Consider the following 23,614-nt stretch of genomic DNA (forward strand, 5'->3'; position numbering starts at 1 on the left):
ATATTAATTAATATTTTTAGCAATATATATAATAAAATTACTCATAACTCCACCAGCCAGAAATAATCACTCTATATTTTTGGTATATATAGCACTAGTCTATTCTTAGGTATTCAAAGATATATCTTGAATTCTTACCACATAGTTTTGTATATGTATACTTTTTTTGAAGACTATTTTTTAAAGAGAAGTTTTAGGTTTACACCAATACTGAGAGAGAGATACAGAGATTTTTTATACCCTCCCTGTCCCTTCCCTGTGGCATGCACAGCCACCCCAATTATCGACATTACTCACCAGAATGGTATATTTTTAACTATTTAAGGATGAACCTACGTTGACACATTTTAATCACCCAAAGTCCACAGTTTACCTTAGGGTACACTTGGTATTGTACAATCTATGAGTCTAGATAAATGTATAATGACATTTATTCATCATTATGGTATCAACAGAATATTTTCACTAGCCCCCAAATCCTGTGTGCTCTACCTAGGTATTCATCCCCTGCCAACCCAGGTCCCTAATAACCACTACTCTTTTTATTCTCTATATTTTTGCCTTTTCAGATTAGTACATAGCCTTTTCAGATTAGCTTCTTTCACTTAGTATTATGCCTTTAAGTTCTTCAATGTCTTTTCATGGCTTGATAGCTCATTTCATTTTAGAAATGAATTGTCTGAATGTACTATTCACCAAGCAAAGGACATTATGGTTGCTCCCAAGCTTTGGCAATTATGCATACAGCTGCTATAAACATTCATGTGCAGGTTTTTGTGTGGGCATAAGTTTTCAACACATTTGAGTAAATACCAAAGAGCACGAATTCTGGATCACACCGTAAGGGCATATTTAGTTTTATCCAAAACCACTAAACTGTCTTCCAAAATGGCTGTACCATTTTGCATTTCCACCAGCAATGGATCAGAGTTCTTGTTGCTCTACGTCCTCCCTAGCATTTGGAGTTGTCAGTGTTTCAGATTTTGGCCGTTCTAATCGGTGTGTAGTAATATCTCATTTTTGTTTTTATTTGGCTTTCCTGATGACATACGATGTGAAGCATCTTTTCATATGCTTATTTGAAATCTATATGTCTTCTTTGGTGAGATGTCTGTTCAGTTTTTTTGCCAATTTTTAAATTGGTTTTATCATTTTCTTATTGTTGAATTTCAGAGCTCTATATATTTTGAGAACAGTTATTTATTAGATGTATCTTTTGAAAATACTCTTTTACAGTCTATGGCTTATCTTCTAATTCTTTAGATATTGTCTTTTGCAGAGCAGTTGTTTTTAATTTTAATGAAGTCATGCTTATCTATTATTTCTTTCATGGATCATGTCTATGGTGTTGTATATAAAAAGGCAGCACCATATCCAAAGTCATCTAGGTTTTCTCCTAGGTCATCTTCTTGGAGTTTTTTAGTTTTGCATTATGCATTCAAGTCTGTATCCATTTTGAATTAAATTTTAGGAAAGGTGTAATATCTGTATCTAGATTTATTTTTTGCATGTAGATGTCCAGCTGTTCTAGCACTAATTATTGAAGAGACTATCTTTGCTCCATTTTATTGCGTTGGCTCCTTTGTCAAAGACTTTGTTTCTGTGGTTTTATTTCTTGGCTCTTTATTCTGTTCCATTGATCAAGTTCCCATTCTTTTGCCAAGACCATACTGTCTTTATTACTGTTGCTTTATATTAAGACTTGAAGTTTGGTAGTGTTAGTCCTCCAACTTTGCTTTTCTCCTTCAATAATGAGTTGGTTATTTTGAGTTTCTTGCTTCTCAACATAAACTTTAGAATAAGTTTGTCCTTAGCTGTAAAATAATTTGCTGAGATTTTGATTGGGATTGCATTGAATCTATGGATTTATTTGGGAAGAACTGACATCTTGAAAACACTGAGCCTTCCTATTCATGAATATAGACTATCTCTTCCTTTATCTAGTTCTTATTTGATTTTGTTCATCAGAGTTTTATGGTTTTTGTCATATAGATCTTGTACATCATTTGTTAGATTTATACCTAAGTATTTTATTTTGGAGGGAGTGCTAATGTAAATTATATTGCATTTTTAATTTCAAATTCCACTTGTTTATTGGTATATAGGAAAGCAATTACTTTTTGTTTATTGCTCTTATATCTTGTAACCTTACTCTAATTGCTTATTAGTTCCAGGAATTTCTTTGTTGATGCTTTTGGATTACCTACATAGACATTATGTCATCTCCTAGGAAACTCAGTTTTATGTCTTCCTTCCCAATCTTTGTAGCTTTTATTTTGTATTTTTGCCTTAATTGCATTAGCAAGGACTTCCAGTACAATGATAAAAAGAAGTGGTAAGAGGGGATATCCTTGCTTTATGCATAGTCTTAGTGGAATAGCTTTGAGTCTGTCACCTTAAGAATGATTTTAGCTGTAGGTTTTTGTAGATAATCTTTATCAAGTTGAGAAAGTTTGCTTCCATTCCTAGTTTACTGAGAGTTCTTATTATGATTCGGTATTAGATTTGGTCAAATGCTTTTCCTGAACTTATTAATATGATCATGTGATTTTTTTTCTTTTTAGTCTTTTGATGGGATGGATTACAGTAATTGATTTTTTGAATGTGTAACAAGCCTTGCATAACTGGAATAAATCCTACTTGGTCATGGTGCATAAGTCTTTTATTTTTATTTTCTTTGGATTTGATTTGCTAATATCTGGTTGAGAATTTTTACATCTATGTTTATGAGATATATTGTTCTGTAGTTTTCTTTTCCTGTAACGTCTTTGTCTTTTTTTGGTATTAGGGTAATGCTGCTCTCATGAATGAGGTAGGAAGTATTCTCTCTACTTCTATTCTCTGAAAATTTTAATCATTTTTTTCCTTAAATGTTTGGTAGAATTTACGAGTGAAGCATCTGGGCATGATGCTTTTTGCTTTAGAAGGTTATTAATTATTGATACAATTTATTTCATAGAGATAGGCCATAGGCCTATTCATTGTTGATTTGTTATTGTGTAAGTTTTGGCAACTTGTGTCTCAAATAATTGATTCATTTTATCTATGTTATCAGATTTATGGGCATTGGTTTCATTGATTATTTCTAATGATTTCCTGTTTTTAATTTCCTTGATTTCTGCTCTCCTTATTATTTCTTTTCTTCTGCTTACTTTAGATTTAATTTGCTCTTTATTTTTTAGTTTTTTATAGTGGAAATTTAAATTTAATTTTAGATCCTTTTTTTCTAACATATGCATTCAATGCTATAAATTTCTCTCTAAGCATTTTTGCTGCATTCCACATATTTTGATAAGTTGTGTTTTCATTTTTACTCACTCCAAAATATTTTTGTAATTACTTTTGAGATATCTCCTTTGCCCCATGTGTTTTTTAGATGTATGTTGCTTAATTTGTACATATTGTGGGATTTTCAAACAATCTTTCTGTTATTGATTTCTAATTTAATTCCATTGTGGTCTGAGAGCAGGCATTGTATGATTTCTACTTATATAAATTTGTTAAGGTGTGTTTTATGTCCCAGAATGTAACCTATCTCGGTTAATGTTCCATGTGACCTTGAGAAGAATGTGTAATCTGCTGTTATTGGTTGAAGTCTGTAGATATCAATTATATTCAGTTGATTAATGGTATTGTTGAGTTTAATTGTGTCGTTATTGATTTTCTGCCTGCTGAAACTGTCCATTTCTGTTGAAGTCTCCACGTGTGATAGCGGATTCATCTATTTCTCTTTGCAGTTCTATCAGTTTTGCCTCACATAGTTTAATTCTTTTTTATAAAGGCACATGCACATTAACAATTGTTATATCTTCTTAGAGAATTGACCCCTTTATTATTATGTAATTCTCTCCTTAATTTATGATAACTTGTGATACTTTGAAATAAGCTCTATTTGAAATTAATACAGCTACTTTTGCTTTCCTCTGACTATTAGCGTCATATATTTTTCCCTATCTATTTACTTTTAATGATTACATCTTTATATTTAGAGTGAGTTTCTTTTAGAAAACATATAGTTGGATGTTATTTTCTGATCAACTCTGACAATCATTGTCTTATAATTGATGCATTTAGACCATTGACATTCAAAGGGATTATTGATATAGTTGAATTAATATCTATAATATTCATCAATGTTTTTGTTGCTCTTATTTCTTGTTCCAATTTTTGTCTTCCACTCTTTTTCTGCCATTTTTTATTTTAATTGAGCATTTTTTGTGATTCACTTTCACTTCTTTCTTAGCGTATCAGTTATACCTTTTTTCAGTTTTTTAATGGTTTTCCTAGAATTTGCAATATATATATATAACTAATCCAAGCTCACTTTCAAATAACACTATACCACTTCACAGAGAGTATTAGTACCTTATAATAACAAAATGATTCTAATTTCTTCCTCCCATTTTTTGTATCATTGCTGTCATTAATTTCATTTTATGTAAACATATATAAAAAACATACATTATATACATAAGCATACATAATTGAATACATTGTTGTTACTGTTATCTGTTAGATCAATTACAGCAAAATAAATGTTTTACTTTTACTTATTTATTCTTTATGTTCTTCCCTTTTTTGTGTAAATCTGAGTTGCTCATCTATATTATTTTCGTTTTCACTGAAGAACTTCTTTTAATTTTTCTTGCAGGCAGGTCTATTGACAACAAATTTTCTCAGTATTTGTTTTTCTGAGAAATCCTTATTTTTTTTCACTTTTGAAGAGTAATTTCACAGGGTACAGAATTCTGGGTTGGACATTTATTTCTCTTACACTTTAAGTATTTCACCTCACTCTCTTCTTGCTTGCATGGTTTCTGAGAAGTTAGATGTAATTCTTATCCGTGTTCCTCTATAGGTAAGTTTTATTTTCTCTAGTTTCTATCAGGGTTTTTTTTTTTTTTATTTGATTTTCTGCCATTTTAAGAGGTTATGCCTTACTGTACTTCTTTGGGAATTTATCCTAGTTGGTATTGTCTGAGTTTCCTGGAGCTGTAATTTGGTATCAGACATTAATTTGAGGAAATTCTCAGTTATTATTGTTTGAAATATTTCTTCTCTTCCTTTGTCTCTTTCTAGTATTCCTATTACACATATGTTATATCTTTCATAGTTTTCTCACAGTCCTTGAATATTCCATTATATATATATATAATAATGAATATATATATTCAGTCTTTGTTCTATTTGCTTTTCAGTTCTCAAAAATTCTATTTCTATATCCTATAGCTCAAGGATTCTCCTCTGTCATGTCCAGTCTACAAATAAACCCATCAAAGGCATTCTTCATTTCTATTACAGTGTTTTTGCTCTCTAACATTTTTTAAATTTTTTCTTAGGATTTTCATCTCTCTGTTTGCATTAGTCATCTGTTCTTGCATGTTGTCTACTTTATCCATTAGAACCATTTGCATATTAATGATAGATTTTTAAAATTCCTGGTCTGATAATTCCAGCATTCTTGCTATGTCTGGTTCTGATGCTTACTCTTTTGCTTACTCTTTTTTTTTTTTTTTAATTGCAGGAGGGGTTTTTTGTTTGTTTGTTTTTTTGCATTTTGATATGCCTTGTAATCTTCCTCAATAGCCAAATATGATGTACTGGGAAAAAGGAACTTCTAAAAGTAGGTCTTTAGTAATCATATTACTAAAGATGATAGTGAGGTGTTGGGGGTGGGAAGACTTTCCATCATCTGATGATGAGGTCTGTTTTTTAGTGAGACAATGTTTCTGGACTATGAACTTTACAAGAGTTTCTCAGTTTTTTGTTTTTTTTTTTTCTTCACCTTAGGTAGTACTGGATGGCTATTACGGATGCAGTTGGGTATTTTTCTTCCTCAGGTCACTTAGACTTTGATAAACTCTGGTAGATGAGACTCTCTGGTTAACTAGTTTCCTTTGAGGGAAGGTCATGCTAAGAAGTATCTGGGCTATTTCAAAATGGTTCTTTTCTCCTTTCCCCCGTTGGCCGCAACAGGGATATTTTCTCCAATATTTACTGTGGGGATCTGGTCAAGCTCCTAGAGGAGATGAATCTCAAAATAATATGCCCTCCAACCCCTCCCATTCCCACTTTGACTGGATTTCCCTGGAGTTTTTAACTCTCACACTTGTACTTGTTAAATATCCAGCAATTCATTAATTACAGTTCAGTTTTCCCTTCCCAGGTACTAGTTCTTGAGTGTTTTCAACTCCTGAGTCTCTAGTCTGGTAAGCTGAGGCTACCTGTATTTGCCTGCCTATCTCCTCAACCTTGGGGTCAGCAGTTGTGCTATGTCTGCCCTTTTCTTAAGGATCGAAGAAGAGCTGTTGATTTTTCAGTCTGGTCAGCTTTCTGTTTGTTAGGATAGCATTGTGACTTCCGAAGCTCTTTATATGTACAACTTGAAAACACAGGTCCTGTCGTTATTATTTTTTTTTTTATAAAATTGGAACCTAGTAAATTAAAAATTTCGTAACCTGGATTTTCTAAGTTATTGAATAAACTTGTTTCTTGTTAAATATTCTTTGAAGGAATTTTTATTGGTGACAAAATCTTTTATAACATTACATTTTTATCTGGTTCCTTATTGCTTAGACTGCTTCTAATTTTCTGCATTATAAACTGTGCTTCTCTGAACATTCATAGAGATAAATCATTTTGTACATCCATGATTATGTCCTCAGGGTAAATAAAATAGCTCTTCTTAATTTAAGACCACAGAGAAATTACAGAAAATATCCTAGATACCTCCAAGGCAGAATAATTTACACCTCATTCTTTCAAGGTGTATCAAATAAAACAATTTTCTTTATTCTTTCATCAATTCACAAAATAATTGAGCCAGTTCTATAAAACCTTTTATTATTTTGATTTGTGTGTGTGTGCGCACACATGTGTGTGTGAGAGAGAGAGCGTGCAAGACAGAGATAGAGCGAAGTAAAGGCTGTTTTTTATTTCATTTCAAGTAAGACTGGTACTAGGAGAAATCTGGAAATCCCTGGTGCTTTTATTCTTTTATTCTGCAGGTTTCATAAGACAGGAAAAAAGCCATTCTCCTTAGATGTGGCATGGGGAAAGCTGCTCTCTAGAGGACGCTTCACTTGTTACTCTGCTTTCTTGATAGAATTACCTATGAAAGTGGTAACTCCACTTTTTAAAAAAATACAATGAGACCAAAATTGTAGCTACTTTCATCTATATTGCCTTTGGCTCTTCTTTTTATCCTGTCAATGTCCTTTAGCCAAAGACCACTAGGAACACACCTGCATTTGAACTATTTCGATTTTTTCTATTGGCAGTTAATAGAGGGCACACCATGGAGACTGTAGGGTATCTCAGTAAAAGGGTAATAGAAAAGATTTATTGTAGTTTTTAGGCCTGTGTTAAGTGATTTGAGGGAGGGTTCAAGAAAGCATGGCAGTCAAATGCTTATGTCAGAAAGCAGGTGTAATTTTATGATTTGGTACATTCATGACTCTTGTTAAGAAATAGGGTGGCCAACTATTCCAATATGCTTGAGACTGAGGAGGTTCCTGGGACACAGCGTTTTCAGTGCCTAAACCAGAAAATCTCAGGCAAACGGAGTGGAGTCGGTCACCTGATCATTAGAAGGCAAGAGCAATGAAAAGAAGCTAAGGCTGGAATTAGTGAAGAGACAACATCACTCATAGGAGCCACGATTCAAAATATTGGTCATTTTTGTGTTTTGGTCAATGTTCATGTTTTTGTCTGGATTAAGATATAATTACAAAGTGTTCTCACTTGATCCATCATGGTGACAGAGTGGCCTTGTCTGATGTTGATGTTCTGTGAAATTGTCCATGTTCACTGGGAGAACACTGAGGTGGAGCTGTAAGCGCCAGGCAAGCTCTTAGCAACACCACGGCCTTCACATAGTGTCTGGACAGATTCTGGCTGTCAGAGGCTTCATTTTTTTCCCCAGTCCCCTTCTTTGGGAATTTGAGGAATACTATTGGGGTTGGCCTAAAAGTTTACAGATGTGATGTAGTTGTGAAAAACTTGGTTTCAGCCACATTGTTTTTGTGCCCTAATGAAATGAGTTAGGCTTTGAAACATTGAGTAATAAATATATTATCTCTCAATACATTCTTTTTTTCAATACAAAAAAAAAGTTTGAATGATTGAGATCAAAGCTAAGTTATTAAATGTTAAAACTGAAAAAAATTTAAATACTATTTCTCTTTCTTTGAGATTCAAAACTCTCACATTTCAGTGTTTTTTAGCACTGCTATAAAGAAACCAAATTTATTTGACATGTATTATTTTTTCATACAACTCACTAACATTTTGATGAACACTGATATTCCAGTATTAAACTAGCATTTTGTAGAAATACTAGTTTATTTAGTGATATCTCCTAATTAAGCTTTTTATTTTAAAAACTAGAAGTATATGTAAAGAGTAAGCAGTTGTTCTGATTTAAAATATTCCAATTTAAAGTAAAATAAATTTTTCTTAACTGTCATTGAAATGAGATAGTTACAGGTTTTTCAGATTTACTGTTTTAATAGTAAGAGAAAATATTGAATAGTGGTTGCATTTTTAGGGGCAAAAACATTTAACTAGTTGACGAACATATTATATAGTTGCTTTAGTTTAGTCACTAAGGTTATAACAGTAAATTGTGAAGCATTTTTGTAATTATTAACATTGGTTCAATTATTTCAGTTAACTTAAACTCAGTTCAGTTGTCTTATATATTAATTAAATCGATTGTTCAGCATTTAGTCTTTATAACAATGGAAGCAACACTATGGTTTTAGCATATAATAATCTACATTCATAAACTTTCTCTAGGTTCTAAGGACTACCTTGAGTTCAATATTTCAACAGACCAAAGAGTGGAACATTCTGGAGAAGTAAGCGAGAGAAACAAAATTGAAGAATCAGGAGCTTCAAAAAGCACCATGCCACTAGCAATGGTGCTACCTGCTGAAATTCCATGTGAGGTCAGTAAAGATGCCTTGTTATTTATTGGCCGTATTGTTTTAATGAACATTGAATTTCATTTAAATATATTATCTGCATTCATGAACTTTTACATTCAGTAGAATGTGAACTACAACATAACTGGCATTTTTTGTCTACTTTGTTCAGGGCTGTGTCCTCAGAATCCAAAACAATGTGTGACAATTAGTAGATATTTGATGCATAATTGTTTAATAATTAGCTATTGAAGAATATATGAAAGCTTGATTTTATCAACTGTTACCTGATGCATTGCAAACAGATTTGCGATTGCTATATATATCAAGCTACTTAAAAGAAAGTTGGATTCATATTAATCTGATTAAAGATTTTATTTTCATAAAGGGAAACATATCCTTTAATAGAACTTGAAAATGCTTATTTTCAGGACCACCAACTGGAATGAACAACTAAAATAAGCCTCCTGGTGAGCTTGCCCTGAATCTCGGGCTATGTAAACTCCAGACAACAAATGAATGCTGGCTCTCAGTGTCTGTGATGTCTTTTTTTTTAGCATTGTATTTTATTTTATTATTAGTTTCAAGTATGTAGTACATTGGTTAGACATTTATATAGTTTATGTAGTTTATAAAACGATCCCTTAGTTATTCTATAACTCCTTTGGCTCTACACACAGCCATTACATTACTGCTGACTTCATTCGCTCTGCCATGCTCCAATCCCCATGACCTATCAACTACTAATTTGTACTTCTTTAAACTTTCATTACTTTCACCCAGCCCTCCAACCCCTCTCCCCTCTGGCCATCACCAGATTATCCTCTATATATATGAGTCTTGATGTCATTGAGTGGGAGGAGTCAAAGATACAGGAGAGGCTTGGGAGTTAGAGTGCAACCTTCCTTCTGGTAAAGCCAGTAGATTTATAAGACTGGATGACAGGGGCTGCATTGTCTGCTTGTTCTGGGAAAGACTCTCCTGTTGCTGCTGGTACCAGCAGTCCTGGGGGAAGCTGCACATTCTGTGCAATTGGGCAATGTTTAATTCCCTCACCCTCAGACTCCATCTAAGCCGAAGAATCACTGTTTTAAACTGTTATGCTATCAGTTCCAGGGGAACATAAACTTCTCTGACACTACCTTAGAGACCCCGGGAACCTGAACCATGCAGGTTCAAAGAAACTGACAGATAATCAGGCAAAGAAAACTTGCAACTCACTTAAAGGACTCAAGAACTCAAGGGAGGAAGATCAGGCTAAACAATCAGAATCTGAGGCTTCTATTGAGTCAGAAATAATGGAAGAGACAGATAAATAGAAGAGATTGTAATAAAGAGAAATGAGAACTGTTCTCAAGTAGGTAAAATCAAAGCAGGAAAGGAAAAAAAAGTCACTTCTGAAACTAAAAATATCTCACCAAGGATTATGCAATGAGTCTAAATAGCTGATTTTCAAAATATCTGTAACAACGAAATTTGAACAATATAAATCTTCCCATTATTAAATTTGCAGAGAAATAAAAATCCAAAAATTAAACCACTGCCCTCCAGGTAGAGATTGCTCCCTCAGATGATGGGTTAGGAGAAGGGTTTTTTCAATGGCAGCATCATGAGTTATCTTTTATTGACATGGACATAATTCTTTCTCTCTGAAGCTAAATGATTTCATTTTTAGATTTCTTTTGGGTACCCCACTTTTTAAGCAATCCTAAGAGTTGAAAGGTCATATAAGAATATTTCAGCACCAGCTCCACACTCTGAAATTTTAAAATGAGCTAATTCTTGGACCAAAAATAGTTATCCTTTCAAAATCTTGTGTTCTCAGAACCTAGATCCTAGTACAACTTAAATCCATATGACAGTTGCTAAGTACCACAGAAAAGATCATTTGTATCAAAGTGAGTGAAAATTATGTTCCAGATTTGCCAGGATAACATTCAGTCTATGCCAGTTTTCTGAAAGCACAGGCTTTGAACTTACTCATTTCTAAGAGGTCTTCCAATGGAAGAATGCCTTCCAGGTATAATTTTCATCATGGATATAAAATTGTATAAGATTCATTTGAATAATAGATGTATTTGGCAGACTTGAAACTCATTGACTTCATAGTGGGTTAATAAAGACCCCATAAGAATACAGCCTCCTCTCTCTGTAGGTGATATTTGACTTCTTTGCCATCTTACAAAACCTGAAAATTTATAATACTATTACACTACCAGTCTCCAGGTCTTATTTGAAATATGCCTCTTTTGCACCCTGTGTCAAAATCTATTAATTTCCCCCTTGGAGTTTTGTGTTTCCAGCATGCTAGCACTGAGCTGACTATGAGTTTGATCTAGTAGCATAATCTTCATCTCTCTGATGATCAGGGAGTTAGTTTAAATCTGTCCTGCTGCTGCCTCTTGCTGTGGAGTTGCTTGGGTCTGGAGGACCTGCCTCCTGTGGATGTGCTCTCCCTGTTTTCTCATCTAGTTTGGAGAATCAGCTTTAGCAAATTTTTTTAACTAGGCAGCAGGTGATGCTGCTCCTGCTTTTGCATCCAGAAGCCTGGAATATTGCTTCTTCTGCCTCATCATCTTTCCCAGCACTGTTCCTTTCCATGGATTTTTTAAAAATTTTCTGGGCCTTGAAAATCTTGTTACTTTAAAAACAGAAGAAAATGTTTTATCTTTAACTTTTTTTTTCCATGCACTGATGAAGGTATGCCTCCAGTCCTCTATGTAGGTATATTATTCTGTCTCTTTGAGAAATATCTACAAGAGTTTAAACAGGTTAAATCTGCTACTTAATTTGGCCTCTTCTTTTACCTTTTCTAGCAATAGCATTCTTTGTTCTATTTTGGCATTTTTAAATCTTTTTTTTATGGGCCAAGGCATTTGTTTTTCCAGTATATTACTCTGGATTTTGTCTTGTGGGATAATTGATTATGAGAGATATGGAGTCAGTGAGTTCTAAATCTGCCAGATGCATCCATTATTCAAATGAATCTTATTCAATTTTATAACCATGATGAAAATTCCACCTGGAAGGCATATTCTCATAGGAATAAATATCTAAATAGACCAGAACTAGACCTGCTCTGTTATTTACTAGCTTCTCTTCCCTGTGCTGTGTATTACTCCAAAGTCCTAATTTCGTTGATTTCTGGGACAAACCCCTTCAGAGCAGTGGTTTTCATCTGGAGTTATTTTCCCCCTTTTCCCAGGGGATATTTGGCAAAGTGTGCAGTCCTGATTGTCATAACTGGGGGACTGCTACTGGCATCTAGTGGGTAGAACATCTTACGCTAAACATCTTACGATGCTCAAGGTAGTCTCCACAGCAGCTGGTCCAAAAATGTCAAAAGTGCCAAGATTAAATCCTGTCTCAGAGGATAGGAAATACATTCATGCCCCTTACAGTAATAAATAACCGAATCACCTAATAATAACATCAAAAGTTCAGTGCTCCCCTTTAAAGACTTCTCTGTAATCCACCCAGTGGTTCTATAATCACTTGCTAAAGCTGCGTAATGTGTAAACAGTGATTCCAGTCATTCTTTTTATGGATTTTACCTGAAGTTTTAAGAGGGAGCCTCTAAAAGTTATCTTCAAAACTCCTGCCTCTCTTGCTATTTCTGTGAGCCCCTGTCACAGGTTCAGTAATGACTTCTATATTTCTTCTTCAGTAGCGCCATCCTAAAAAGCAGTTAAGAGTGAGCTTATTTTCTTTATCTTGCTTTATCTGTGTTGGCAGACCTTCAATTCATCATTTCCTTTCCCTTTGGTAGAATCTAGTCACTACAATCTCAGCTTTTCTTACCCCCAAATCTCTTACTTCTTTTAATATAACAAATATTCCTTTATTTTTATGGTATTCTCCCAGTGCCCCTGTTCTGATGATAAGCATATTTTAAAAACCAGTCAGGTCACTTGTTGATTTCTTGAGCAAATTTAATTCTTAAAGTTATGGTATAACCACTAAAGGCCTGTTAAGTGGCTGTATCAGCATTTAGATCTATATTAATTTTATTTCATTGTCTTTTTGTCTGAATCCTAGAATATAGCATATTCCCTAATAAAGGCCTTCACTTTTTTTGACCTCATGGTTGACATACCTCTGTGGCTGCAACCTTAGTCTGAGTCTCCAAATCCATAGTACAGATCACAGATTATATAATTAACAAATCTAGTGAAACTCTGAGACTGCATGAATGAGTCTGACTCGTAAGGCCCCGTAGGCAAACCACAAGAATCTCAGAGTAAAACAATATACAGAAGCTAACAGCACTGCCCACTTATTTCTGACACCAAATCACACACTATTCTTGGTAATCATCCTTAACCTAGGGTCTGATCCTATGATTTAATTGAAAAATACAGTGTATTTTGTATCAATGCCAAAAATGCCTATGTTGTAAAGTGCTGCCCCTTTGGTGGTAAGGTTTTGCAACAACCAACAGATATATTTTCTCTTTAACCAAGTGGTTCTCAAACTAAGATGTATATAGAAACTATTAGTGGAGATTTTTTTAAAAAAAATAATAATACCCGAATTCTCTACCATAAAAATGGCCTTGACATTGGGAATTTAAAAATATTCTCAGGTGATTCTGAAAGTGAATCCAAATTAGCAGCCAAATTTGAAAACATTGCCATCATCTAATCCTTGCTTTGCTGTCATGGGTCAGATCTATGACAGTTGTACCAACCTGCACAGTCCTAAGATAATAAGGCCTATGCATCTATGCTTGTTAGGCTAGTGGCTATTAAAGTAGTTATGAATATAGGAAAAGAGCCATTGGTCTGTGTACAAAAGTCACTGTGTACGATAGATAGTAAGCTGATATGATGATCCACTAGGTTCAAAATTCTTTGTTGCCTGTGTTTAATAAATTATTGAAGCTTAAAGACACACACCCAGACAGAACCAGAAACTTTACTATCTATATGTCATATTGTAGACCAAGTTTTAGCTCTTTTGTTTAGATCGCAAAATTTTTGACTAATGAAGCAAAACATTAGTTCAGAAGTGATATTTATAGTAACTTTTTCTCTCTTTGAATGCTACAAACTAAATAAGAGATAAACAGAAAAGATTGAGAGCAAAGTAACAGCTTTATAACTGATAAAACTAAATTTATGACCATTTGCATATCCTTCCATTTTATTCCATGGAATTAAATGTATGCACATAATTGCATCATCAATTAAGATATCCACAATAATTAAATACAGGGCTGGACAAGTGCAGGCCTTCCCTCTTAGAGCAAGCCACTTCCTACATGGAGATGCAGGGAACAAATGAAGCCGTAAGTCATGAGAGAGATAAGGAGAAGAGCTGAGCATGCTTAATTTTAACAAGTCATATTTTTATAGACATTCCATCTTAATTTGAAAATATAGACAAATTTCTGTTATGTGCAAAGTTCTTACAAGATGCCACGATGATGTAAAATAAAAATAAAAATAATTTCAGAATATTTAAAATCCAGCTGGGAAGACAAGATATAGACAAGCAACACTAATTAGGAGCAGAGAGCAAAGGAGTGTAGCTGTGAAACGCTCTGTGATTTCTTTGGAAGTTGTAAAACTCCTTATGGGATAAAGTTGTAGGAAGGATTTGTGGAGCTGGTGAAACCTGAGTTGGACCTTGATGGAGAGGATAAGTAAGGGGAGATGGAGGGAGAGGAACTAAATGGCATGCCAACTCTAGGTACAAAAAGGACGGCTACCTAATCAGCAGGCCCCAGTATAAAATGAAAATACAGGCAGTCTTGTTCAAATTATTAAGCACTATAGGACAGTGACAGCAGAACATTAAAACAAGTACAGGGCTCTTCTAAGCACATGGCCCTGTGCAGTACACAGGTTACCTGCCCATGAAGCTGGCCCTGGGTACAAATGAACATGTAAATGCCTCATTGGGGGTAGTCATTATGCTTGTCTTTTATTTAGAACTTTTCTCTAGAAACAGTTGAAAAGTGGATCTATGCCTCCTAATAGCGAGGGAACTGTTGCATGAGAATCATCCTGGGTGAACATTCATGAGTGAGAATGAGTTGACTGGGTGAATAAAACATTGGAGAGGATGCTTAGGCTTACTGTTTGGAGGGGGAGAGGTTACAGTTAAACAAGAAGTTATGTTCCCATAGAAGAGACTCTGAAGAATTTTGAAGCAGAGGATTAGGGATCTGAGCTGAAGTGAGATAGGAAGTCATTAAAGATTTGAAATAAAGTGACAGATATGAGAAACAAAGGAACTAAAGAACTGTGCTAGAAGTGAGGTCCAGTGAAGAGGAGGTTGTAGCTATGAGGAACTGAAGGAGCTCACGGTCCTGACCTTCAGAACGCAGATGAAGCAGTGTATTGGGCAAGGTACAGGAAAGGAAATAAGAAAGTCTTTATGACATGTTGGATGTGTGTGGCAAGAGCGAAAAGAGGAATAGTGCCAGTGCCCTTGCGATGGGATCTTTTCTCAATGTACAATTTAATTGGTGAGGAAAAGTTTAGAGCAAAATACCCTATGGACAAATATTTGAAAGCTCTGGATTCTGGTGGAAAACTCCCAAAAAGTGAATGTGTGTCAGATTAAATGATTTTGTAACATTAATATATTTGTAGAAACTCTTTGGTACAGAGCATTAAATATGTAAGCTTTATTGGTGAGTGATTTTTGCTTAGGGAGATAATATTTAAATAAGAGATCTTTGAAATTCATGACTTTTGGGTAATCATGATTTCACAAGAGCGTAAAATGAGGTTCCTGTTTATTTTGTGAGGGTCTGAAATTAGTCTGACTTTGAAGAAAGCCTTTGAAAGGTGATACGGTATAATCATAAAATTAGTATTATGTTTTAGTTATTTTGAAAGGTAAACAACATGATGTGAAAAAGAGTGCAGATTTTGAATTTAGGTAGTAATGATTCATATTTAGATATAACTCTATATTTCAGTTACCCTGTTCATAGATGAGAAAATAATAGTCTTTCATTTTGGTTTTGGTATATGCGTTTGCATGCGTGTTTGTGTATGTGTGTGTGTGCGTGTGTGTTAGTTAGGATTAAAGAAACTAGATATAAAAAGTGTTTAGAATAAATTTTGGTATAAAATAGATAATAAATATTTATTCCTTTTCTATGTATTAATTTCAGTCTTGTTATCCCTAATTTAAAAAAGTTCCAAATGGTTTTCAATAACCTTTAAACCTTATGTACATAGATTTAGCTTTTCTACCTTAAAAAAATCTTGAAAGGTTTAGATTTATAACATTTAGTCAACTCAATAAACTTGAGTTACTCATCATAAATAGAGTAACCATAGAATCTCTATTAAGTAAGATTTAAAACTATTGGACTTTTAAAAAATGTCATCGTATTTAAATATTAAGAGATCTTAAAGTTAAACCTGTTTAGGTCTTTCATTTATAGATAAATACACCAAGTTCTAAAAAGGTAGAGGAAAAGGAATTAAAAAAAAAAAAAGGATTTGGTTAGCAATGAATTACAGTTTCCTGGGGGTCTGTGAAGTGATGCTCATTACCATGAATTAGGAAGCCACACACAGGGAAGAGGCAGGTTGAAAAGGGAGCAGCTATGTCCTCACTATTTGTTCAGTTGCAAAATAAGATATTGGGGAAGAAAACTGAGTACTGAACAGACACCAAGTTGATAAGCTCAAAATGTAGTGAGAATCACATTTACGTGTTTCATTTCTAAATACGGTTGAAAATACAGACATGACAGTAGACATATAATAATTGTGTGCAACCTTATCATTAATAAATGTAATGGTGATTTGGTTAATGTAAACTTTTTCAAATACTTAATTGGATTATATTTTTCATTTTATAGAATCCTGGTGAAATATTTATTATTTTGAGAGATGAAGTAATTGGTGATACTGTGGAGGTTGAATTTACATCAAATAATAAATGTATTAGAATACAGCCAGCCCTTTGGAATAAGACAGTGTGGTGTATGAAAGCTTTAGGTAAGAAATGTTTTATGCTTTAATAACTATAAAACATCTTCCTGAGTTTCTTTCAATACATTTATGCTAAATGGTTTCACTTCCCTACAGAAACTAATATCGTTCTGCAGGTGTTTCCTGTGTTTAGTTCTCACATACTGAGGTTGTTATTATTAATCTGGATTCGCAAAATATGATGTGTAAACTACGAGAAATTAGCTTGTGTACTATATGGTGGAACAACAGCCAGTAACATCTCATGTTTTTATATATGTCAGCAGAGAGCACTTTAATATATGTCAGCTATTAAATATGGAACTAAAATTATTAATTTTATTGTAATAGGATTAGCAGATATTTGGTTTTTTATTAATGGACTTTGAACTCTCTCTCTCTCTCTCTCTGTTTATGTTCCTGAGTATATTTTTGGTTGTTCTGGAAAGCATAAATATTTCTCACTATTTTATCATCATGGTGCCATTTCTATATATAATCTTTCCCTCTTTTCCTTATTTAATTTATAAAGCTAGCCATTTCATTACCCAACTTTGCTTTGCTTGCAGTGTGATAAACTTTATCAGATTAATTCCAGATGGAATATCCACACACTTGCCACAATAATTGTACAGAAATCAAAATATAATATATTAATTTCTGAATATTTTGATATAGATGTAGGAATACTTGATTTTTGAATTTATGATATCTTTTTATAATCGGAGAACAAAGTTATCTTATAAAAGTTTGTAAATGCAAACTTCATAAAATATTTTAAAATAAAAGATGGGCAGTCTTAAATTTGGAAATATAGTAAAAATATTTAAAATTAAAGAGTATGTCAAATACATCCTAGGCCTTTTTCTCCCTTTTAGAATGTAGCTATTATGGAGTAAGTCTGTTTACAGAGCATCTATACACCTTTTTTATTGTGTTAGGCAAATCATGTGTCCCCTCTATGGATGTCCTTGTACAGCTGAGGTCAGAGTTGGATTATAGGAAGGAAAGATTCCACACAAAGCACTTATAAATGATTTTATACATCGATTCCTGTCATAGACTAGCATATGCAGATGTGAGATGAGAAAGATCTTTCTCTGTTTCTTTTCTTTCTCTCGCAAAGCCCCTTACTTCCTTGTGCTGCATTTTAAAATGATTTCATGAATAATAATTTCTAACTGATTGGTTTTGGAGTTTAAACTAAATCTAGTTAAGTAAAATCACTACAGCAAAATCAACTTTGAAGATTAAGAAGTACTTAGATAACATTTCTCAAATAGCAAAACAAAATGTGAAATACAATTATTCACGTTATGATTTGATGGTCAATTTACCAAGTAGCTAAGAGCAGTGCAAAGAATAAAATATGTCAAAGTTCAAATGTTTTTCAGGAAAGCAGAAAACTAGTATTCCATATTTTCCAATATACCAGACCATAATACCATAATACTATCTATGTGGTTGAACAGCAAATTCGTAGTAAAAAAATAAAATAAAATAAAAAATCACTATTTACCAGTTATTCTAATTGAACCTCTCCAAGTTATTCTTTCAACTGGTGTGTTCTGTAAATTAATGAGAGATTTTCTTATGAAATGTCTGTTATGTGTGAAGATGGGTCTATGAAAATACATAGGAATATAAAGGGGATATGCCTCAGAAGAAATGGCCCCGGAGTCTTATTTTCCTTGCCTCATGGCACTGTTTCTTGAAATCTTTTGAGGCCTAGCAAGAACTACATTTTAGGTCATGACCCAGTACATATGCATAAATACATATTTAAAACAAAGGTTTTTAAATCAATAGTTAGACTAATAGTTTTAGCCCTGACATGTAAAAAGCTTGGCTTTTGTCACTCCCATTCTTACAATAAGAAAAAGATGAACGTACTGAAAATCAGTGACTTTTCTTCAACTCATCGGAGAACTAAGCTTGCAGAGCAAACCACCATCTCAAAACCTGGAATGAAAGGTAAATCATCAGAGTGCCTTCCAAGAGCTGCCTACCTGGAGCAGAAGTCTCTAGAGCCAGAAACTGCTGGGAATATTTAAATGACACTTTTTTTTTCTAATTTATTTAAATTTTTTATTTTTTATTTTTTTATTTTTTAATTTTTAATTAAGTTTATAAGGGTAACATTGGTTAATACAATTACATAACTTTCAGGGTACATTATCATTTGATATCTGTATGTTCTACTGTGTGTTTACCACCCAAAGTCCAGTTTCCTTTAACTACCATATATTTGATCCCCTTTACCCACTTCACCCTCCCCCTAAACCCTATATCTGACCCCTTTACCCCATCTACCTTCCCCCTCCTCCCCTCCTCCCCAGCCCCACTAGTAACCACTTGTATATAGTCCTCTGGTAACCACTAGTCTATATTCCATGCCCACGGGTCTCTGTTTGTTTGTCCTGCTCATTTGTTGCTTTTAGGTTTATATCCCACATATAAGTGATATTATGGGATTTTCAACTTTTTCTGTCTGGCTTATTTCGCTTAGCATGGTTATCTCAAGGTCCATCCATGTTATCGCGAATGGCAGTATTTCATCTCTTCTTATGGCTAAGTAATATTCCACTGTATATATGTACCACATATAGTGGGGAGGGGAAAATTCTACCACAGCAGAAGCATTTGTGAAGTCCACAGCCAAGAGACGCAGGCTCATTAGGAGACTGAAACTTAATCACAAGATTAGATGGCTTCTCTTCCCCACAAGCCTGACCACAGAGTTTAGTATAATGGCAGTGCATTACAGTTGCACGTACTGCAAAATGCAGACTCTTTCTGAAGAGAAGTGCTTAGGGAAGCACGAGGTCAAGAGGGAAGACAAAAACAAGGACAAAAGAGGAACTTAAAGCTTCTGGTACCAATAGTTACAGCAAACATTAAACACAGCCCAACTCCTAGCTAGATTACTATAAATTCTCACCACATGCCTACTTCAGTTCTTATATCTGACATGCTGTGTCTGGTTTTCAACAAGAAATTACAAGTCATGCCAAAAGCCAAGAAAAAAACATAGTCTAAAGAGATAAAGCAAACATTGGATTAGATTTAAATGTGACACAGATGTTGGAATAATCAGACAAGGAATTTGAAATAACTATGATTAATATGTTAAGAGCTATAATGGAAAAGTAGACAACATGTAAGAACATATGGGTAATCTAAGCAGAGAGAGAGAAAAATTCTATTTCCTTTCTTTTTTTTTAATGCTAGCCAAAACCTACTAAATTCATATCATGATGTACTAGCAAGTCACAAACTGCAGCTAGAGAAAGTATTCTTTATTGCTGCACTGGCCTTTATTGTAGCCACTGGCCAAATCTGGTTATTAAAACTTTAATTTATTATAATTAAACAAAATTTAAAATTCAGTTCTTCAGTTGCTGTAACCATAGTTCAAGTGATTTATTAGAACATATCCATCATCTCAGAAAGTTCAATTCAATAGCACTGCCTGTACAATAGACTTCCTTTTTTTCTACATCAATTTTGGAGTAAGTGCCCAGCATGCTCTTAAAGGCTAGTGATCTGTCCAGAATGTGCACATAGCCAAAGAAACACTTAACTAGTGGCCAAGAGAGCTGTTATTCTGTGTGGAGCCATTTACTGGGGAACTTTAGACAAGTCTTTTGATCATCCTGTGCCTCAATTCTCTTGTTGATAAAATAACTTCTCTATTTACATTTCAAGTATTCACTTATAGGATGTTTGGAGACAAGGTATATGAGATACAAGACAACACTTAAATAGACATCCAACTGAGGAACAAAGTGTCAATCTCTCCAGCAATTCCCTTAAAATAAGGAGAGGTTTTTCTGGAATAACCCGCCTTCAGCTTCTGGATGGGGTGTGGTAAATCATTTAAAAACTTCCTTCTCTTCCCTTTAGGGAAGAGAATTGAGGGGGATATCTTTAAAAATATTGTATACCTCATATTGCCCCTCTCTTCTACTAGTCTTCTGTTTATATTTCTTGATGTAAAAGCCACGAAATTTGTCCCATTTTGCCCCTGGGAAATCATGCTCAGAAGAGCTCCTAATTCTATGTCACCTCATATGTAATCCCTGTACCCACTGGTGGCTTCTAGGGCAAGAAGTGGATTCAATCAGCATCCCACATCATCTCATAGTAGTCCATACAGATTTAAGTCTTTAAAACACTTATCTGTACTTTTTGAATACTGTTAAAATGTAGGAATCAAAAACTAAAGTGGGAGCATACCAGGAACCCTTCTCTACTCTCAGCATTCTTTTGAATAATATTGATGCATCAGGTTTAGGAGATCTCCATATGTCCAATCTCTTTTCAGTCTAGAAATATTGCTCACATGACTTGATTTCTGATCATCTGACTAATAAGTTAATCAGTCACATGACTTAAAATTTTGTTTGCTTTCTGTAAGTGTTCTCTTGTGATATATGACCAGAGTTTCCTATACTAAGTCTGGCTGGCATTGAGGACTGGTATGGCAGTTTTACAATATTGCTCAGGACACAGGCGTATTTCTACTCACCTCTCCATAGTTTTTAGTGGCCATATTCATCATGGAGCAAGATGGTTTCTAAGACTTTTGCCATCACACCTCTATTCCAAGCAATATGATGAAGCAGTTGTATGCTGGAATAATTTCATACTGGATTGAAAGAGCCTATTCTTCCCTACTTCATATTCAGTGATATCATATTAAACTTCTTGGGCTGTCATAACAAAATATAACAGACTGGATGTCTTAAAAAACAGAAATTTATTTTCTCGGTTCTAGAAGCTCAGAGTCTAAGATCAAGGGGCCTGAAGTTGGTTTTTGGCAAAGCCTCTTTCTTTGGCTTACAGACAGCCACCTTCTTTTTGTCATTCTATGGCCTTTTCTTTGTGTGTCTGCACTTGTGTTTTTTCCTCTTCTTATGAGGATGTTAGTCTTATTAGATAAGGGCCCGAGCCTTCTGACCTCATTTAACCTTAATTACCTCCTTAGAAGCCTCATCCTCAAATACAGTAATTAGGATTGGGGCTTCAATATGTGAATTTTGGGGGGACACGATTCACTACATAACACTTTGGTAGCTTGAAATCAGCCATGGTGGGAGTATTTATGCCACAGAAATTTGCAAAAACTATAAATAGAGGCTTTTTTTCTTTCTAGAGAGGCAGTTTATTGGCACACCACTGGGATAAAGAAATGAAGGCCTCATTAAATAAGAAGGTTTCTGTAAGACACATCTGCTGATGTCTCATTAGTCAGAGCTTAATATGAGATCCTATGTAGCTGAAGGGAAGAATAGGAAATCTAGTGTTTTTAGTTGGATAGAAATGTGCTCAACAAAAACAAGTCACAGTCTATTTCTAAAAAAAAGAAGACAGACTTTGGGGTAGGCAACTGGCATTTTATGTTGGAGAAGGGGACCTCTAAGACCAACTACTCTAATTCATTCCTTTATTTGAATACCTCTTCCTAATCATTTAAGTGTATGCATGTGTGTACGTGTCTGTGCATCTGTGTGTGTGTTTAGTCTCTCAACATTGACACATATCAAATACTCTGAGGTCTCCTTACAGTTCTCATAAAGAACTCTCAAATTTCTCTCCAACCATCCAAACTCTGTGTCATATTAATGTTCTTTTAAAATGTATGTTTTTTTTCTAACTTAGTAACAATTCAAAGAAAAACAAAATTATATTAAAGTAAAATTATACCAAACAGAGAAGAAACCCTAAGATGCTCTTTTTCTAAATGCTCTTTTTCTTTCCCTTTTGACACACTTCCTGTTTTCTTAACCTGTTTTCTTAATTTGAGAAAATATCTTTTAATTTTGCATTCTCCCTTTTCCTTTCAGCTCAATAAATTGATACACTTATAATTACTTTGTTTTCTAACAATTATACCTTCCTGATGGCATCCACAGGTTTCTCTACAACAGAGACTGTTTTATGCTAAAGGAATTGAAAGTTTCTATAGTCCCAGTTTACAGAAAACTTGTAAAAATACACATGAAGGCTTTAAACTAGAAAAATTAACTAGTTTTTACTAAAAAGGAAGTGAGTATTCCTCTGGTACCTGCAGCTCAGCCGGAAAAATATTTTACACAGCAGGGGGATGACCAATTAAAAGTTGAAAGGAATGTAAAATGAATCTACCAAGATATAGAATCTCTTTATTAATTAGGAAAATGTGTTCAGAACAATGTAAATTATAACTATATTTTATTAAAAGAGCATGCAAAATACTTTAAGATGTGCCAAATATTATACTGAATCTGCTTTTAACAATAACAATAAGAAATTTTTCTACATATCATAATTCAGGAAGATGATTTTAACATATGCAAAATTGATTTTAGACATGACCAACGTTTCAGAACTACTGGTATTTATTTAATAATAATGATCTAATCAAAAAAGATTTATGTTAATTTCAGTTCCCATGGAAACAATAGGTGGGTTCACTTTAGGTTTACCATGTGGTAAAGAGCGAAAGGGACACAGCTTCTCAGACAATGAAAATACAGAAAATAAAAAGCTCTTAAATTAATGGATTTTTGAAATATCTTTTTCATAGAATTAGAGAATATAATTCTGACTGTTCAGAAATACCTTTGGATTATATTTCCCACAAATTATTTCAGTCTGTCTCTCATCTGGAAGGAAAGACCTTTTAAATCATGGAAATAGAGAAGGTTGATGAAAGACACTCAAAGAGCCTAGAATTTCAGATTTGAAACAAATACCTTT

At 34.0% G+C, this 23,614-nt stretch overlaps 1 protein-coding gene across 1 annotated transcript in view; it reads left to right on the forward strand.

Moving 5' to 3' along the window:
- The window catches only part of BANK1 (B cell scaffold protein with ankyrin repeats 1), a 267,758-nt gene that overhangs the window by 59,091 nt on the left and 185,053 nt on the right, over window positions 1–23,614 (forward strand). Inside the window, exons 3-4 of the mRNA XM_039848882.1 lie at window positions 8,800–8,951; window positions 16,759–16,897. Of these exons, the coding sequence (XP_039704816.1) occupies window positions 8,800–8,951; window positions 16,759–16,897 (291 nt within the window). The remainder of the gene's footprint in view (window positions 1–8,799; window positions 8,952–16,758; window positions 16,898–23,614) is intronic.

The sequence above is a fragment of the Pteropus medius genome, unplaced genomic scaffold (assembly GCF_902729225.1).
Source record: "Pteropus medius unplaced genomic scaffold, Ma_sr-lr_union100, whole genome shotgun sequence".
NCBI lineage: Eukaryota > Metazoa > Chordata > Mammalia > Chiroptera > Pteropodidae > Pteropus > Pteropus medius.